This window comes from Cervus canadensis, chromosome 14 (assembly GCF_019320065.1).
Source record: "Cervus canadensis isolate Bull #8, Minnesota chromosome 14, ASM1932006v1, whole genome shotgun sequence".
NCBI lineage: Eukaryota > Metazoa > Chordata > Mammalia > Artiodactyla > Cervidae > Cervus > Cervus canadensis.
Window position 1 is genome coordinate 30,492,721 of NC_057399.1, and position 17,473 is coordinate 30,510,193.

Consider the following 17,473-nt stretch of genomic DNA (forward strand, 5'->3'; position numbering starts at 1 on the left):
AAGAAATTTTCTACTATAATGCATCTTTGTACCTTTCAAATATTTTGTCATGAACATATATTAGCTATTCAAAATATCAATAAATTGAATTCAGCAACACATTCCTGCTTAAAACTAATCCCTTCCTCTTCTCTGCTACCCCTGTATTTTTCACTCACTTGTTTGTTGTACTTGTATATGTATTTGTATCACCTACAAAACCAAGAACAACTTGAGGGCTGCAACTCTGTCTCTATCAAGTTTCTATCTCCAGCATCTAGCACAATGTCTTACACACAGAAGGAGACTTTTTCTTAAGTGATGTCTTGAAGAGTGATGAGGACTTTTTCATGGAAAGAAGTCTGGTTACTTGATACAGCAGCTGAGTGGGGCTGCAAGACCTTAAGAACATTCTACCTTACAACATGTCCTTATTCTTTAAGATAAGGGAGGGAGAGACAGGGACATAAAAAAAGAAAAAACAAAGAGACACAAAGAGAGAGAAAAACTGAGACAGACTGAAAGATCAGACTAGACTTTAGAGCAGTGCTGCCAGGAGGAATGCATTTGGGGGGAAAAAGTGTGATCATGTGACTGGATGGGAAGGAGATCATTTGAGATCTTCCATAAAGAGTCTCTTGATGAACGTGAAAGAGGAGAGTGAAAAAGTTGGCTTAAACCTCAACATTCAGAAAACTAAGATCATGGCATCCGGTCCCATCACTTCATGGCAAATAGATGGGGAAAGAGTGGAAACAGTGGCTGACTTTATTTTTGGGGCTCCAAAATCACTGCAGATGGTGATTGCAGCCATGAAATTAAAAGACACTTACTCCTTGGAAGGAAAGTTATGACTAATCTAGACAGCATATTGAAAAGCAGAGACATTACTTTGTCAACAAAAGTCCATCTAGTCAAGGCTATGGTTTTTCTAGTAGTCATGTATGGATGTGAGAGTTGGACTATAAAGAAAGCTGAGCACCAAAGAATTGATGCTTTTGAACTGTGGTGTTGGCGAAGACTCTTGAGAGTCCCTTGGACAGCAAGGAGATCCAACCAGTCCATCCTAAAGGAGATCAGTCCTGGGTGTTCATTGGAAGGACTGACGTTGAAGCTGAAACTCCAATATTTTGGCCACCTGATGTGAAGAGCTGACTCATTTGAAAAGACCCTGATGCTGGGAAAGATTGAGGGCAGGAGGAGAAGGGGACGACAGAGGATGAGATGGTTGGATGGCATCACTGACTCGATGGATATGGGTTTGGGTAAACTCCAGGAGTTGGTGTTGGACAGGGAGGCCTGGTGTGCTGCAGTTCATCGGGTCACAAAGAGTCAGACACGACTGAGCGACTGAACTGTACTGATGATCTAAACAAAAGGTAAATGCTGAGAGGAAAAGTAACTTATCAGGAAGTCCACTTTTTAAGCATTCTGTTGTCATTTCTGTCCCTGTTCATGGTGGGTTTACCTAGGACAGAGGCTACAACTTCAACAGTTAAGTGTCAAGACACAGGCATCTACATTCTATAGCAAATTCAGTTGATGCCATCTCATCACACGGACACTGCTCGCTTCCTAAGGGCAGGGTTGGCAGACACTTTTATTAGCAATCATCTCTGCCACCTTCTGATTATCTACAGATTTAAGGCCACATAATCATCCCCAGCGTCACAGAGAGGAGGGAGGTGGGGTGGAAACTAAGAGTCTCTAAATCCCTCCTAACACTTGCTTCTTCCCTACCAGCAAGATTAGAGCAGTCAACAGCTGTGGGCATATGCGCTCAGAACAGACAGGCTGGGCTGGGCTGTCCAGAGCCTGAGGAAGGCCAGTTCTCAGGGCCATGCTGGGGACCCCAGGTCTGCTGGTCCAGGCGTGCCTCTCTGAGACAGTACAGGGCACGTGGCCAACTCCTAGGGGCAGTGAGCAGGCTAGGGACCCGACCACGGCCAGGAGGGCAAAGCCAGGGCTCCCATTCCTCCAGCTATGCTGAAACAGACAGAGAGGAGGCGGTCCTGGGGCTACAGGTCCTGGACTACGACAGAGGGTGAAGACGCGGCCCAGGAGGCGGGCGGTCAACACCACCGCAGGAGCATCTGCTCCGTGGGGGGCCGCTCGGGTTCCCAGGCCAGCATCCCACCATGGACCGAGGGCAACTATAACTACTACATCGAGGAGGATGAGGATGGGGAAGAGGAGGAGCAGTGGAAGGACGAGCCGGCCGAGGAGGAGGACCGCCAGCCAGGGGAGGCCACCACCACTGAGCGAGCAGAAGGCGGCGGCGCCGACACTCCACTCGTGTCCACCACGCTGAACGTGAACGTGGGCGGCCACAGCTACCACCTGGACTACACGGAGCTGGCCTGCTACCCCAAGACGCGCCTGGGCCGCCTGGCCACGTCCACCAGCCGCAGCCGCCAGCTGGGCTTGTGCGACGATTACGAGGTGCAAACGGACGAATACTTCTTCGACCGCGACCCCGAGGTCTTCCAGCTCATCTACAACTTCTACGCCTCCGGGGTTCTGCTGGTGCGCGACGAGCTGTGCCCGCGGAGCTTCCTGGAGGAGCTGGGCTACTGGGGCGTGCGTCTCAAGTACACGCCGCGCTGCTGCCGCATCTGCTTCGAGGAGCGGCGCGACGACCTGAGCGAGCAACTCAAGATCCAGCGCGAGCTGCGCGCCCAGGCGCAGGCCGAGGAGGCGGAGGAGCTCTTTGAGGACCTGCGCTTCTACGGGGCGCAGCGGCGCCGCCTCTGGAACCTCATGGAGAAGCCCTTCTCATCGGTGGCCGCCAAGGCCATTGGGGTGGCCTCCAGCCTCTTCGTGCTCATCTCCGTCGTGGCGCTGGCACTCAACACGGTGGAAGAGATGCAGCAGCAGCCGGAGCGCGGCGAGGGGGGCGGCAACCCGCGGCCCTTTCTGGAGCACGTGGAGACGCTGTGCATGGCCTTCTTCACGCTCGAGTTCCTGCTGCGCCTGGCCTCCACGCCCGACCTGCGGCGTTTTGCGCGAAGCGCCCTCAACCTGGTGGATCTGGTGGCCATCCTGCCCCTCTACCTGCAGCTGCTGCTCGAGTGCTTCACCAGCGAGGACCAGCTGCACGGCAGGGGCTCGCCGCGGGAGCACGACCTGGAGACGATGGGCCGCGTGGGCAAGGTGGGCCAGGTACTGCGCGTCATGCGCCTCCTTCGCATCTTCCGCATCCTCAAGCTGGCGCGCCACTCCACAGGTCTGCGGGCCTTTGGCTTCACGCTGCGCCAGTGCTACCAGCAGGTGGGCTGCCTGATGCTCTTCATCACCATGGGCATCCTCACCTTCGCCGCCGCCGTCTACTCCGTGGAGCACGACGTGCAGGGCACTAACTTCACCAGCATCCCCCACGCCTGGTGGTGGGCCGCGGTGAGTACCACAGCCCGTGAGCTTTCCCTCCCGCTTCCCCAACTTGGCAGAAGCTGCTGCTCTCCTTCCTGGGGGATGCCGCCCTCCTTGCTTTGTTCCATCAACTTTCCCCTGACTTGTTTAATGGCCATTGCTTTCTCGTTCTCACTGTCCTCAACCAGAAAATACAAAGCAACAGCAGCAAAATAGGTTGGGTGTTAAAAGGTTCGAAAGACAGTCCAGTAAGAAAGAGGAAGTCCAAGAAGCTTGACGTGGTCCTCACGTGGTCCTAGGAATCGCCGAAGCTAGATTTAGTTTTAATACCCCTGACAGGCTGATTTTAAGGAACAGTGATTGTTCACTGATGAAACCTGAGGAACTTCATCATCATCACTGGTGTTATCTGTCACTTATTGAATACCTATTGTCCTGAGTGGTATATAATGCTTAACTTATTTCAGCATCACAACCATATGAAGTGGCTAGGATCACTATTTTTTAAAAGGAAAAATTTCCTTCAAGTGTTGAAGGAAACTTGATGTCTGCAGAGGAGGCAACAAGACTTGGCTGAAAAGTGTCAACCCTCCCTGAAATTTCACTGGTTCTAGCTAAATCTGAGCATCTAACACTGAAACTTGCTCTGGTATCACAAAAATTATTTCTGGACGTGGCATTATTGCCCCATTTTACAGCTAGAGGAATTGAGGTGCAGAGAAATTGAGTGTAGACACACAGATAAATGTAGCAAAGTAAGGATTGAAACGCAAGCCTGCCCAATTGCAAAACCCATGCCCTTTCCACTCCCTAGCACTGCCCTTCTCAAGCTTGAGTTTTTCAGCATTCTTTGCTTAATTTGAAGTTAGTGCATGAGTTATTTTTGTCATTATTTTCTTTGGTGATTGCCTTTTCTTTGTTGATTGCCTTTTATAATAATTTATGCCATTTACTCAAACATCTGTTTCTCATGTGCTAGACTAAATCCTTGGGAAAATCCCTGAATTCCTGGAAATGTTGATTGGGTCTTAAGTCAATGAATAAATTGACATGTGTGCATAGGAAGGGACTTTCTTGGTGGCTCAGCGGTAAATAATCCACCTATAATGTAGGGATCGTAGGAGATGCAGGTTCCATTCCTGGGTCAGGAAGATCTCCTAGAGAAGGACATGGCAACACACTCCGGTATTCTTGCCTGGAGAATTCAATGGACAGAGGAACCTGGTGGGCTATAGTTCACAGGGTCGCAGAGAGTGGGACACGACTAAAGTGATTTACCATACAAACACATGCCACATGCACACGTAGGAAGGAACTAGGCGTATGCTTTCCTTATTTTTTAATTAGCTTGTTTGTAATGCCTTTAAAGACATTAAGCAAATATAACCAGTTTTTGCTGTGTTAGAAAATAGATACTTTTGACATTAATACTGGAGATGTTATAACCCACAGTCTGGTGTAAAGTTCTGATGGGAACCTATTCAGGGCTCCTACTAATAGTATAGCATAGTAGGATGGAAAATTTAGGTTTAGGTTCCAGTGACAGATCTTCTAATAATTAACTGTGACCTTACCTAATGTGTGACCCTTTCATTAACTGTGAAAGCTCATCCCCTTTCTCCCTGGCCTCAGTTTTCTCATCTCCAAGAGGAAGGGGTGTAGAGCTCTACAATTCAATGAGTCTCACTTCCCTGGAAAGCAGTGTACTCACGTGTACAACAAGATTTGTGAGCTTTCCTTGGTGACAGAATGATGTTTGGCTCTTCCAAATAAGCATTTGAGCCAAATGCTGCTCCTCTGATCATATTCCAAATGATGAAAGGTCATCCCCATAGTAGATAACCATGTGTACTGATGAAACGAATGGAGCATGATTTATCCAATTTATTGGATTAAAAAATTTATTTTTTTATTTATAAAAAATTGTTTATAAATTTTGGCCAATGCATTGGCCAAACACATGCATTGGCAAACAACATTGATGTTAGAGATGAGTGAAGCAAGGAGGAAAAAGAAAATCCACAGGCTGATGGCATAAAGCCAAGTTGTAGAAAGTCAAGTTTTCATTCAGCCAAATATCTTAGAAGGCTAGCATATGTAAACTGGACCTAGTGGGCTCTTTGATATTGTATTTTTAATGCATAATTTTTAATCTTTTGTATATTAATATAAAATTTATGATGAGAATTCTGTTGCTAATGAGTTTTTCTCTTTAAAAAATTTCCTGAAGTGAATGCCTAATAATCTCCTTTAATGTCTTGATTTGTTTGATGTCTAATACTTAAAATTTTTCAACTTATCCCCCTTTTTATATTAACTAAAATCATTTCAAAGTTGGTATTTTCTATAGATTTGACAGTAAAAATTGAATTATCACTCAGTTTCTATCTATAACAAAGTTTACCAATTATTACTTTTACCAGTGTGATTTTTCTTTTGATATCTCTATAAGGCATGGTTTTCATAGGCCAGAATTTGCTCATGTCAACCTACCATTAACCAACCTTAACCTTTACCAATGGTATTCATCCATTTTGTTCTCTAAGAATTAGTTATACTAGTAAAAATCATTATGAATTAGAGAAAAGACTGATTTGCCTGTATTTGTTTCTGAACTAACCTATGAAAACAATGGGAGCAACTCTCCTTGAAGATTTGAGGACTGCTCTATTCCTCAGGACCAACATATTATTAACCCATTTCATCTATATATTTCTGATGACATTGTATATTGTATACTAAGGGCCCATATTTGCAATAAAGCAAAAAGAAAAGAAGATGCAAAGTAAAAAGATGCATAAGATTAGGATCTTCATGTAACCCCCCAAAACCCATTTTCATTCACTGAGCAAGATTTTTTTCTGAGCACATAGTTTGCCAAGGAGTATTCTAAACTCTAGGGATACTGAGTGATTGGCGGTGGAGGGCGGGCAGTGCGGGGGGGGGGGGGAGTGAAATTCTTTCCCTCATGGAGTTTGCATCCTAATGGCAAGAGATAATAAATCATTTCAGATGTTAGCGTGTTTTTATAGGATAGAGAGTGATCTGGGTGGCAGAATCTACCTTTGATATAATAGTGGAATAGTCAGAGAAGCCTTCCTGGAAAAGACGACATTTATTAAAGCTTGAGTGGTGGTCAAGCTGTGACTACTGAGCCCACAGGCCCTAGAATCAGCAAGGTGCAGCTACCGAGCCTGAGTGCCACAACTACTGAAGCCCATGAGCCTAGAGCCTGTGCTCTCCCACAAGAGAAGTCACCGCAGTGAGAAGCCCATGCACTGCAGCTAGAGAGTAGGCCCCCCGCTCTCTGCAATTAGAGAAAGCCCTCGCACAGCAACAAAGATCCAGCACAGCCAAAAATAAATAAATACATAAATATAGCAGTGTGTACATATATTAAAAAAAAAAAAAAAAAGAGCTTGAATGGTGAGGAGAAGCTCATCTAAATAGGCATGACTGAGCAGACATGAGAATCTGAGAAGTAGAATCCTAATGTATGATTATGAGATCATACATCTCATAATTTAAAAAATTTTGAGCACACACCCGTGATAAATGTGTAGTTATTCATAAGTTATAAGCTACTTATTGCTGTAATAATGATTCATTACAAACCACCCCAAAATTCTGTGACTTAAAATGTCAAGCATCTTTTTGGCTCATGAGTTTGCAAGTCAGCAACTCGGGCTGGTTTCAACCACAAGGTTCTTGTCATTTGGACTGGTGTCAGCTACTCATGTCCCAGTCTGATGGTCAGCTGGCTGATATCTGGGATGAAGAGGCTGACTAGGTCTTTCCTCATCCAGGTGGCATGTATCCATGGCTGTGGCAAAGGGCAAGAGAGAGAGTGTGCAAGCCCAGTCATGCAGACTCTCATAAGCTTTTGTCCTTGTCACATGCTCAACACATTGGCCAAAGTAAGTCACGAGACCAAACTCAGGGTCAAAGGGCAGAGCAAATTAGCCCACTCACTATAGGAAAACACCACAAAGTTGTATGGCAAAGAACCTGGATACGGAAGACATAAAGAATAGAGTCTTGTAATATAATCAACCTACTGCATTAAGATATTACTTCTCAAATATATAGTTCAGAAAACATATACTCACACATTGAAAATATAAAGATGAGGTAAAGAAAAATAGTATTGATATTTCCTTGCCCCACTGCAGTGCTATAATCTTTGTGGTATATTCACCCATATTAGGAACGGGTTCTCTAATCCCTCCTTCCATGTGTTTTTAGAGCTCTCAGACAACCCAGCATCTGACTTGTTTTTAATAATCTCCTCTGTCTCTATGCCAAGGATCCTGCAACCTTCCTCAGTAATTCAACCCAGGGTTTTTAAGAGAAGCAGGGCAATTTTCATTATTGTGAATTCTCCTACAGCTGGAGAACAAATCCCTCATGGACACTCATGTCTGGAGATGCTCATGCATTAGAAGAGAGACCCTGCTCATCTGTCACATGTAGGTTATTTGTAAGCATAATGTAATAGGAAACATATGTAGAGTACTAGCCCGTACGCTATCCACAGTAAATAGAAGCTACCATATCTGACTAGTTGATAGTCTTTATCACATGGAAACAATAATCTCTGCTTCCAGACTCATTCAGGGGAAAATAAAACAGAACTGATTCCTTCTCTCCTGGGGAAAAGAGAGAGCCTATAGGATGCACAAGAGGGTCAGTTGTTCGATCTTGGGAGAGCTTCTGAGCATGCAGATAAACAGGCCCAGGCCCGGAGGAGCTCCAGCCCTGTTGAGGCTCCCTGGGTTGCCTGGGTGTGGGGAATGCATGGCACAGCTTAACAAGCACAGTTAGCTCTATGATCAAGCTGTAAGCATCAGCCTTCGTTGTGGCTGTGTTTTTGAGGAGAAAAGGAACAACAGGACGGTTGAACAGACCGTTTCCTTTTGAGCTTGGCAGAGCAAGTTAAAGCTGTAGAAACCAGATAGGAAATTATATCATGAACTCATGTCTTTAAAAACTAACAAAAACTCTTAAAAAAGAAAATTTATCTCTGACTGAGGCGTCACATAATTGTGGCCCACAGACTTTGTTCTTGTTTCTGTTTTCCTCAAGTCTGTTATCATTTCCTTGCAAATAGGTGGCTCTTACAGGATCACTGAGATTCATTTTATTTTTATCACTTGCTGGCTTGGAGAAGGCCCATTTGAAAGGTGAATCAGGAAAATAGAAAACAAAACCAGGGTATTGTAAACAGAGGGCATTTGATACAGGGAGATTGAGACATAGGCTGGAAGAGCAAAAAGGGGAAAGTGAGATAACCTAAAGATTGGCAAGTATAGGAAACAGTGTTGGCCCCAGAATTAGGGGAGCAAATAGGAGAAGGTAGAGTTACTGGAACCTAGGAGTACAGAGAAGGAGCCGCTATGGCTGTGGCTGATGACAGGACACCCAAGACGGCACCACGAGGCTGGTGCTGGGTGTGCTGAAAGATGCCTGAGCTGTGGCTCTCTGTCACTGGTGAAGGATGATGACAGAAACCGGATGCAGCAAGGGAGACCCTCACTTCCTCACTCCATCTTCTAGCCTCCCAACAGTGTCTCTCACTGGCAGAACCTCACCACAAGACAGCAGGCAAGGGAACCTGGAAAATGTGATTTGCATCCTTCCAGTTGCTGAATTACAGAAAAGTGCACAGAAGGGAATGGGGCTTGGGGCCCAGAAATAAGGAGTAAAGGTTTGGCACAGAAGGCATTAAAAGTTCTCCTGGCTCCTTCAGAAATAGCACAGGAGCCATCAACTGAGCAAAGGCTCTTAGGCACTTCTGTGATTTTTGGTCTGGTGGACTCCTGATTTTGAGGTGGTCCCCTTTTAGCTCTGTAAGCTCTCCCTGTTGGCCAATATAACTTGAGCGGTACATGATAGAATTGTAGAGGACAGGGAGAAGAGTGCCAAGCAAGCTGAGAATGTGAAGGTATCATCATTCTTGTGTGCCTTTCCAGGGACAGAGTCCAAACTGGCCTTAACTTCTGGACAGCCTCCCCCTCATGGTACAATTCATGTGCCTCTCAGAACTTTCATACACACAGCAGACTGGCTGTGCTTCTCAAGGAGATTACCCATGACCTCATTCTAACAGGGCATCCACTGGTCAAAACATTTTTTGAATTCCATCGAGGAATTGTTCCACTGAGCACGTGTCACATCTGCAACATGTCCACTTACTTCTTCAGGGGTCCACTACTTCAAAGGGGTTAAATCTTTCCCTTAATGAGGCTGGATTTAATGTTTTTAAATAGTCAAGACCCTTGAGTTTAAGACCAGCCCTAAGGTTAATTCTCAAGGTGGATAAGAACACCTGTTTCAAGGTCATACCACTGAATTCTCTGTATAGATTATAATCCCAAGAAGGAATTCCTAAAATATTTGTAGTAGCCACAGCCGCATGGGTAGGCTAAGTATAGTCTTTGAAGCTAAATTCATTAAAAGACAACATGAAGTATGCAATAATCTGAGCTGGAAGATGTTAGTCTTTAGTACCTCAAATTCTTTGGGAATTAAGAAGAATTAATTCTTTGGGAAATCAGTTTTATTCCTTGAAACCATTATTCCTGGCTGTAGGGATCACTAGGTGCCAAGACATAATCTTGGAGTAGGAAACAGCAATCCACTCCAGTAATCTTGCCTGGAAAATTCCATAGACAGAGGAGCCTGGTGGGCTATAGTCCATGGGGTCACAAAGAGTCAGCCATGACTGAGCAACTGAGTACAAGATGTAATTTATGATGAGGTCACTATGAAGGAACTAACCATTCCTTGCTGAAGGAGAAATTCAAGTATAGTTATTCTAAAGTTTCAGAGACAAATCAGATGCTTGTCCTCCTTGTAACATTGAGCGGGTCAGGATTTGTAGGGAAAGGCTACATTCTGGCTTTGGGAACCCAAGAGCTAGGAAAAATATGTAAGTTTTCAAAAAATGGTAGAGTGGCTGAGCCAGCCAATTTTTTCAGGATATTAAGATGGATGGTGGAAATTTCAATCACATGTCCAAACCCAAGTCCTGCTAACGTGAGAACTCGCTCTGTGAGGTCACTGGAGTCATTCTGGGACCTTCCATTTTTAATGCTCTCTCAGGGAGAAATGGCTTGGCCTGTGGAATGTGGAGAAGAAGTTTCCATAAGCCAAGGAATCCTGGGTTCCTCTGGAGCCAAGAAGCAAGAACCAGATCACCAGTTAAGCCAGATTATCCCCCAAACAGGCAGTGCATAAATTAGCTCTGCATTTTGAACGAACTCTTCAGAATCAGTCATACAGTCTCCTAGCAGAAGAGATCTCTTGTCTAAAAATAGAGATCCAAGACATACAAAAATATTTAGACCATATTATGCACATCAAATATTGAATCTTTCTTCAGCCAATTCTCTTTGCTTCTGACTTTTCACTCAAAGTTCAGCCAAGAAAAATTAAAAAAGAAAGAAGTTGGAGTTGGGAGAGAATCAAAGCCAGTGTGGGGACTGAGCAAAGGTTTAAATTAGGCACTTTGTTATTTTCCTTTCTGTGTGTCCTCATGTTTCCAACCCATTCCCTCCCAGTCCTGGATCCTTGAGGGGCTGGTTTAGACCAAAGCCTCTGCTTTGGCCTTTCATGGGTGCTTCCTGATCTGAACTACCCCTTCCTATCACTCACCCTTTTATCCAGACTCTAGCTAAGTGGACCGACTAAACACTCACAAAGAGGTGTGAGCAATGGGGTTAGTGACATATGGAAGTTGTTCACACACCGGGATAGAGAGCAGATGCAGTTTCTTTCTTTTTTTTTTTTTTACTTTTTATTTTATATTGGCTTGTAGCTGATTAACAATGTTGTGAGAGTTTCAGGTGGACAGCAGAAGGCCTCAGCCACAGGTATACATGTATCCATTCTCCCCTCCCCTTCAGCCTGCCACATATACATGTATCCATTCTCCCCGTCCCCTCCAGGCTGCTACATATACATGTATCCATTCTCCCCTCCCCTTCAGGCTGCCACATATACATGTATCCATTCTCCCCCGCCCCCTCCAGGCTGCCACATATACATGTATCCATTCTCCCCTCCACTCCAGGCCGCCACATGTATACATGTATCCATTCTCCCGTCCCCTCCAGGCCGCCACATATACATGTATCCATTCTCCCCTCCCCTCCAGGCCGCCACATATACATGTATCCATTCTCCCGGCCCCTCCAGGCCGCCACATAACATGGAGCAGAGTGCCATGTGCTGTACTATAGGTCCTTGCTGGTTATCCACTTTAAGTATAGCAGTGTGTACATATCCATCCCAAACTCCCTAACTATTCCGGTTCTTTTACTTTCTGCGTGGCCAATGACAAGAAATACACACACATACACACACAATGCAAACTGTTCTTTTCTTTTTTAAGATTAGCCCATGATCTTATGTTATCACTGTCTGTCATCACCCTTTAGTCCAGAAGGTAGGAAAAGGAGATTCTCCACCAGAGACATGGTGGCCCATCCAGTCTCCCCCAACAGCATTCATCATGAGTCTCTTCCCCAGTCTGTTGGACTAATGAGCACAACTAACATTATCCCTTATACACCAGCGCCAGACACTCCTTCAGGTGGCGCTAGTGGTAAAGAACTTGTCTGCCAGTGCAGGAGATGTAAGAGATGCGGGTTCAATCCCTGAGTGGGGAAGATCCCTTGGAGAAAGGAATGACAACCCACTCCAGTATTCTTGCCTGGAAAATTCCATGGACAGAGCAGCGTGGCTGGCTACAGTCCACGGGGTCACAAAGAGTCAGACACAACTGAAGCGACTTAGCAGCAGCAGCAGCAGCCACTCCTTTAATTCCCATAACAACCCTCAGAGGTATACACTATGATTCTCTCTCCACATTTCAAAAGTAGAAACAGGTAGAGAGCATTCAGGCCACTTACCCCAATCCCACAGCTGTGGCCTAGGGCCACAGCTGCTTCCTAACCTAGTCTACACCCTTCTGGCTCTCTCAGATGCAGGCTTGAATTTTTTCCACTGGGGGAGGAGCACCCCTCCCCCCCCCAGTACACATAGCCTCCGCAGGTCTCTCTCTGGAGATGGAGTCGTGAGAGGTGGTGTGTCACCTGTCCCAAGAGGAGTTGCAACCTCCCATTTTGATGGGCTGCATGAAGCTCTGGTTCTTATCAGGGACACCAGATTTGCCCAGCTGGCCCACTTGTCCATTTCATTCTAACTCATCAATCACACTTTAAGTTCAAACTGACCCTTACGTCATTAAAACAAAAATGTTTACATTTCTAAACTAGAGGCTGTCTCTGTACAGACCCACAGGGTGATCAGATCTGTACATTTATAACCAACCATACGCTGGAAAATTGTGCAACAACACAAATCGATGAAGCCGACATTGCCCCCTGGAGTTGTGCAATGCACAGTCTTTTCAACTGTAATCAACAGCCCTGCCTAAAAGACGTCTAGTAATTCTGCCAAGAGTCTGGGGACTAACGGGAGTCTTAGTATATGAGGCATAAAAAACAGGCCCCAAGAGATTTTCATGGGCTTTCTCTGGCTACATTGACTGATAACTAGTCCCATGGGTATCTGCATTTTAAAACAGAAGCTTGTTAACCTAAATAAATCTCTAATTAGTGGAATTTAAAGCAGTGACAAGTGTGATGGGAAGGATTTCATGCAGGGTGAACATATTTGTGGTCGGTGATGTCTTACAAAAGTCCCTTCGCAGAATAACGAGTGTGTTTCTCCAGACATTGGCAATTAAAGCACCTTAAAGATAAAATATCTCATTCAAACTACCTAACAGCTCTGAGAAGTATGAGTTCAATTCAGTCGCTCAGTCAAGTCCAACTCTTTGCGACCCCATGAACCGCAGCACTCCAGGCCTCCCTGTCCATCACCAACTCCCAGAGTTCACCCAAACCGATGTCCATTGAGTTGATGATGCCATCCAACCATCTCATCCTCTGTCATCCCCTTCTCCTGCCCTCAATCTTTCCCAGTATCAGGGTCTTTTCAAATGAGTCAGTTCTTCACATCAGGTGGCCAAAGTATTGGAGTTTCAGCTTCAACATCAGTTCTTCCAATGAGTATTCAGGACTGATTTCCTATGGACTGGCTGGATCTCCTTGCAGTCCAAGGGACTCTCAAGAGTCTTCTCCAACACCACAATTCAAAAGCATCAATTCTTTGGCGCTTAGCTTTCTTTATAGTCCAACTCTCATATCCATACATGACTACTGGAAAAACCATAGCCTTGACTAGACGGACCTTGGTTGATGAAATAATGTCTTTTCTTTTTAATATGCTGTATGAGAAGTATGAGAGTTGCCCCTCTTTTAAGGATGAGAGGAGGACAAAGGAGGAGGCTGATTTTTAATGTCTTTTGTGTGCCTGATAGTGTGAAGCACTTTATAATCTTTTTTTCCCTGAACTTTAAACTTTTTATTTTGTATTAGGGTATAAATTAAAGTGTTAGTTGCTCAGTCACGCCCAACTCTTTGCAACCCCATGGACTGTAGCCCACCAGGCTCCTCTGTCCATGTCATTCTCCAGGCAAGAAAACTGGAGTGGGTAGCCATGCCCTTCTCCAGGGATCTTCCTGACCCAGAGACGGAACCTGGGTCTCCCACACTGAAGGCCGATTCTTTACCATCTGAGCTACCAGGGAAGCCCCTGTTGGGGTGCAGTCAATTAGCAATGTTGTGGTAGTTTCAGGTGAACGGTGAAGGGACTCAGCCATACATATACATATAATCATTTTCTTATGTAGCCTTCCTGAGAACCCTGAGAGTTAGTTATGATCCTCCTGTTTTATTTTTTTAGTGTATTTAATTGGAGTATAATTGCTTTCTAATCTTGTGTTGGTTTCTGTTGTACAACCACGTGAATCAGCCATAAGTTACATATATTCCCTCCCTCCTGAGTGTCCCTCACGCAGCCCCCCATCCCACCCTTCTAGGTCACCACAGAGCGCTGAGGAGAGTTCCCTGTGCTGCATAGTAGGTTTTCGTTAGTTATCCATCTTATACATAGTCGTGTATATATGTCAATCCCAATTCCTCCCACCTCCTCCCTTCCCCGCTTGGTGTCCATATGTTTGTTCTCTATGTCTCTGTCTTTATTTCTGCTGTACCATTTTTCTAGATTCCACATATATGTGTTAATACATAATACGATATTTGTTTTTCTTTCTGACTTACTTCAGTCTGTATAATAGGCTCTAGGTTCATCTACATCACTACAAATCACTCAATTTCATTCCTTTCTATGGTTGAGTACTATTCTGTTGCTTATCTGTACCATACCTTCTATCTTCCTGTTTTAGATGCAAGGACCAAGGCTTAGAAATTCTGAAAGTTTTGCCCAAGGTCACTCAGCTGGGAAGAGTCAGTGAGGACTTGAACCCAGGTCTGACTGGTTCTGAGCCCAAGCTCTTTCTAGTGCATGTATCATGTAGGCAAACCCAGGGACCCTGTTCTAAATTTGGCCCCAGATGAAGGGAGGCAGAGACCTACATTCATTGAGCCTATTCTACACCAGGAGCTTCATGCACATTCTCTTCTGTGCCCGTCACAACAACCCTTTAAAGTAGGCATTACCTCCTCTGTATGTAAGAAAGTTTTATAAGTGATGGTCAGGATTTAAACCCAAGCCTTTCAGCTCCAAAGCTTGTATTCTTTCCATGACTTAAGTCTTGCACGCAAAATTCCTGGTACCTTCGAAAACTGGCTCCACGGGGAGCTGTTATATGACCCACGTGCACCTTCAGGGAGATGGAAGGCACCTTCCTCCTAGTTATCTCTTTCCCTACTTCTCCCTCTCGATGCTAACAATTCCATTCTACTTTCCTTCCCTCACAGGTGAGCATCTCCACTGTGGGCTATGGAGACATGTACCCAGAGACCCACCTGGGCAGGCTTTTTGCCTTCCTCTGCATTGCTTTTGGAATCATCCTCAATGGAATGCCCATATCCATCCTCTACAACAAATTCTCTGATTACTACAGCAAGCTCAAGGCTTACGAGTACACGGCCATACGGAGGGAGAGGGGGAATGTGGAGTTCTTGCAAAGAGCCAGAAAGAAGATAACAGAGTGCTTGGCTGGAAGCAACTCACAGGCCACCCCAAGGCTAGATAATTAATATTTCTTAGTACGTGTGGCTGGTTGAAGCCATGAACTTCAAGGCTTCATTCCACTTTCCCCTTTTTTTTTTTTTGGTTTTTATTATAGGATTGACAGTGAAAGGGCATGTGAAACAGACACACACAAAAGGCATTCAGTTCACAAAGTTCTACCTCTAGAAATGTTCATTTTGGCCCAAACTCAGATTGCCTCCTGCTATTCTTTAGTGATGCTATATAAAAGTCTGACCTGCTCAATGACACTGATACTGAAAACTCCTCGAGAGGAGCAGCAGTTCCTTGTATTTCTCTTGTAGCTTCTTGTGGCTTTTCAGTAAATACTTTTGGACTTGAGCTGACTTGAATTTCCTGGTTGAAATAAAAAAACATTCCTAATTGTCTCGAGAGAGGGAGTGTTGCAGCAGGAACTCTCTGAGCTTTGGAGTTAGACCAACCTCAGTCAGAAGTCCAGGTCTCCCAGCTGTTCTGTCTGTGACAAGTTACTTTTAACTGTCTGAGCCTCAGTTTCAACTTTAAATTATACTTTAAAAGGAAAGCTTTCCTTACAATATGAGCATGGGGATTGGAGATGATCCTTATAAATGCTCAATAAACGGTAGCTGTTAAAATTGTTAGAGCAGGTATTGTGTGGTCAATTCTTGACTGGTGATTCTCTTTCAAGGGAGATTTTGACAACTCCTCCTCACCCCTTTGCCCCAGTACATTTGGCAAAGTCGAGAGATGGTTTTGACTGTCAGCACTGTGATAGAAGATTAGAGGGGCTACTGGCACTAGTAGGTAGAGACCTGAGTTACTGCTCAACATGCTCCAGACAACCCTATCACAAAGAATTATCTGTCCCAAAACATCACTAGTGCCAAAGTTGAGAACCCTGGGCTAGCTGTAATGTGGGCGCCCCAGACTTGACTTGTGAAACATGTCTGAGGGTGTTAACTCCCTCCCTTGACAGGAGTCCCCATGTGTCCTCACCTCTCAGAGCCTCCTTTCCTTCTCCTTTCCATGAATAGACAAAAGCAAACAGAAAAAACCTCTGCCTTTGGACAACTGTTCTGAGCTATACACTGAACAAAGTGAATTAAGTGAGCATGGCCCTCTGTTCTGGGTATAATCTGTGGGTCAGAAAACCAATTCCTACAGGTTCTTTCTCTCCCTGTCCCCTTGTCCTCTTAATTCTTTCCTCCCTGCACAGGACTGTTGGCAAGTAAAGTCCTGGGCATTAGAGGCACTTTTTAATGGAACAAAAAGAAATTTCCTCTGTAACAAGGGGCTTGTCATGCTGACCATCAATTTTGTCTCAGGGCATGATCAGACCTCCACTTGCATTATAAAAATAAGAGTAAAAGGGATTTCCCTGGTGGTACAGTGGTTAAGACTCCACACTTCAAATACAGGGGACATGGGTTCGATCCAGGTCAGGGAATTAAGATCCCACATACTACATGGTGTGACCAGAACATTAACAATATTTTTTAAAGTTAAAAAAAAATAAGAGAAGCATTTTGTGCATTCTTACACTTACAGGCACTATGGACTGCACTTTAGAATATATAACTCCATTTACCCCTTCATTCATCCCTAAATAAAGTGTTATATTCCTTTTTATACTCAGGAAGAAACAGGCTCAGAGAGGTTAAGTCATGGGGCCAAGTTCACACAAGCAGTAGATGGTGGGACTGAGCTTTGGCCCAGTTGTGTCTGATCCCTAAAGCTCTTGCTGAGAGTCCAAACCGTTGGTTCTCAGACTGCATCAGCAGGAAGCGGAGGACTTGTTACACACAGGGTGCCAGGCGCCCCCAGACTGTCTGACTCAAGAGGTCCAAGTGGGGCCCAAGGATGTGCTTTTCTACCAAGTACCAGGTGATGCTGATTGCTGCCGGGCCACAGACCACATAGGAGAACTGTAGTCTAAGTCACTCCACTCTGCCCCTTCCATGAGGTACTCTCAATATGAAAAGTAGGGTGTATCTGGTGCAGACTAGATCTAGCTTTC

The 17,473-nt window shown here is 45.0% G+C and overlaps 1 protein-coding gene across 1 annotated transcript; it reads left to right on the forward strand.

Annotated features, from left to right (window-relative positions):
- The first annotated feature begins 1,962 nt into the window (after positions 1-1,962).
- KCNV2 (potassium voltage-gated channel modifier subfamily V member 2) lies at positions 1,963-15,482 on the forward strand. Its single transcript, XM_043487324.1, has 2 exons — positions 1,963-3,375; positions 15,201-15,482. Exons 1-2 carry the CDS (start codon positions 1,963-1,965, stop codon positions 15,480-15,482), a joined length of 1,695 nt encoding a protein of 564 aa, XP_043343259.1.
- The last annotated feature ends 1,991 nt before the right edge of the window (positions 15,483-17,473 follow it).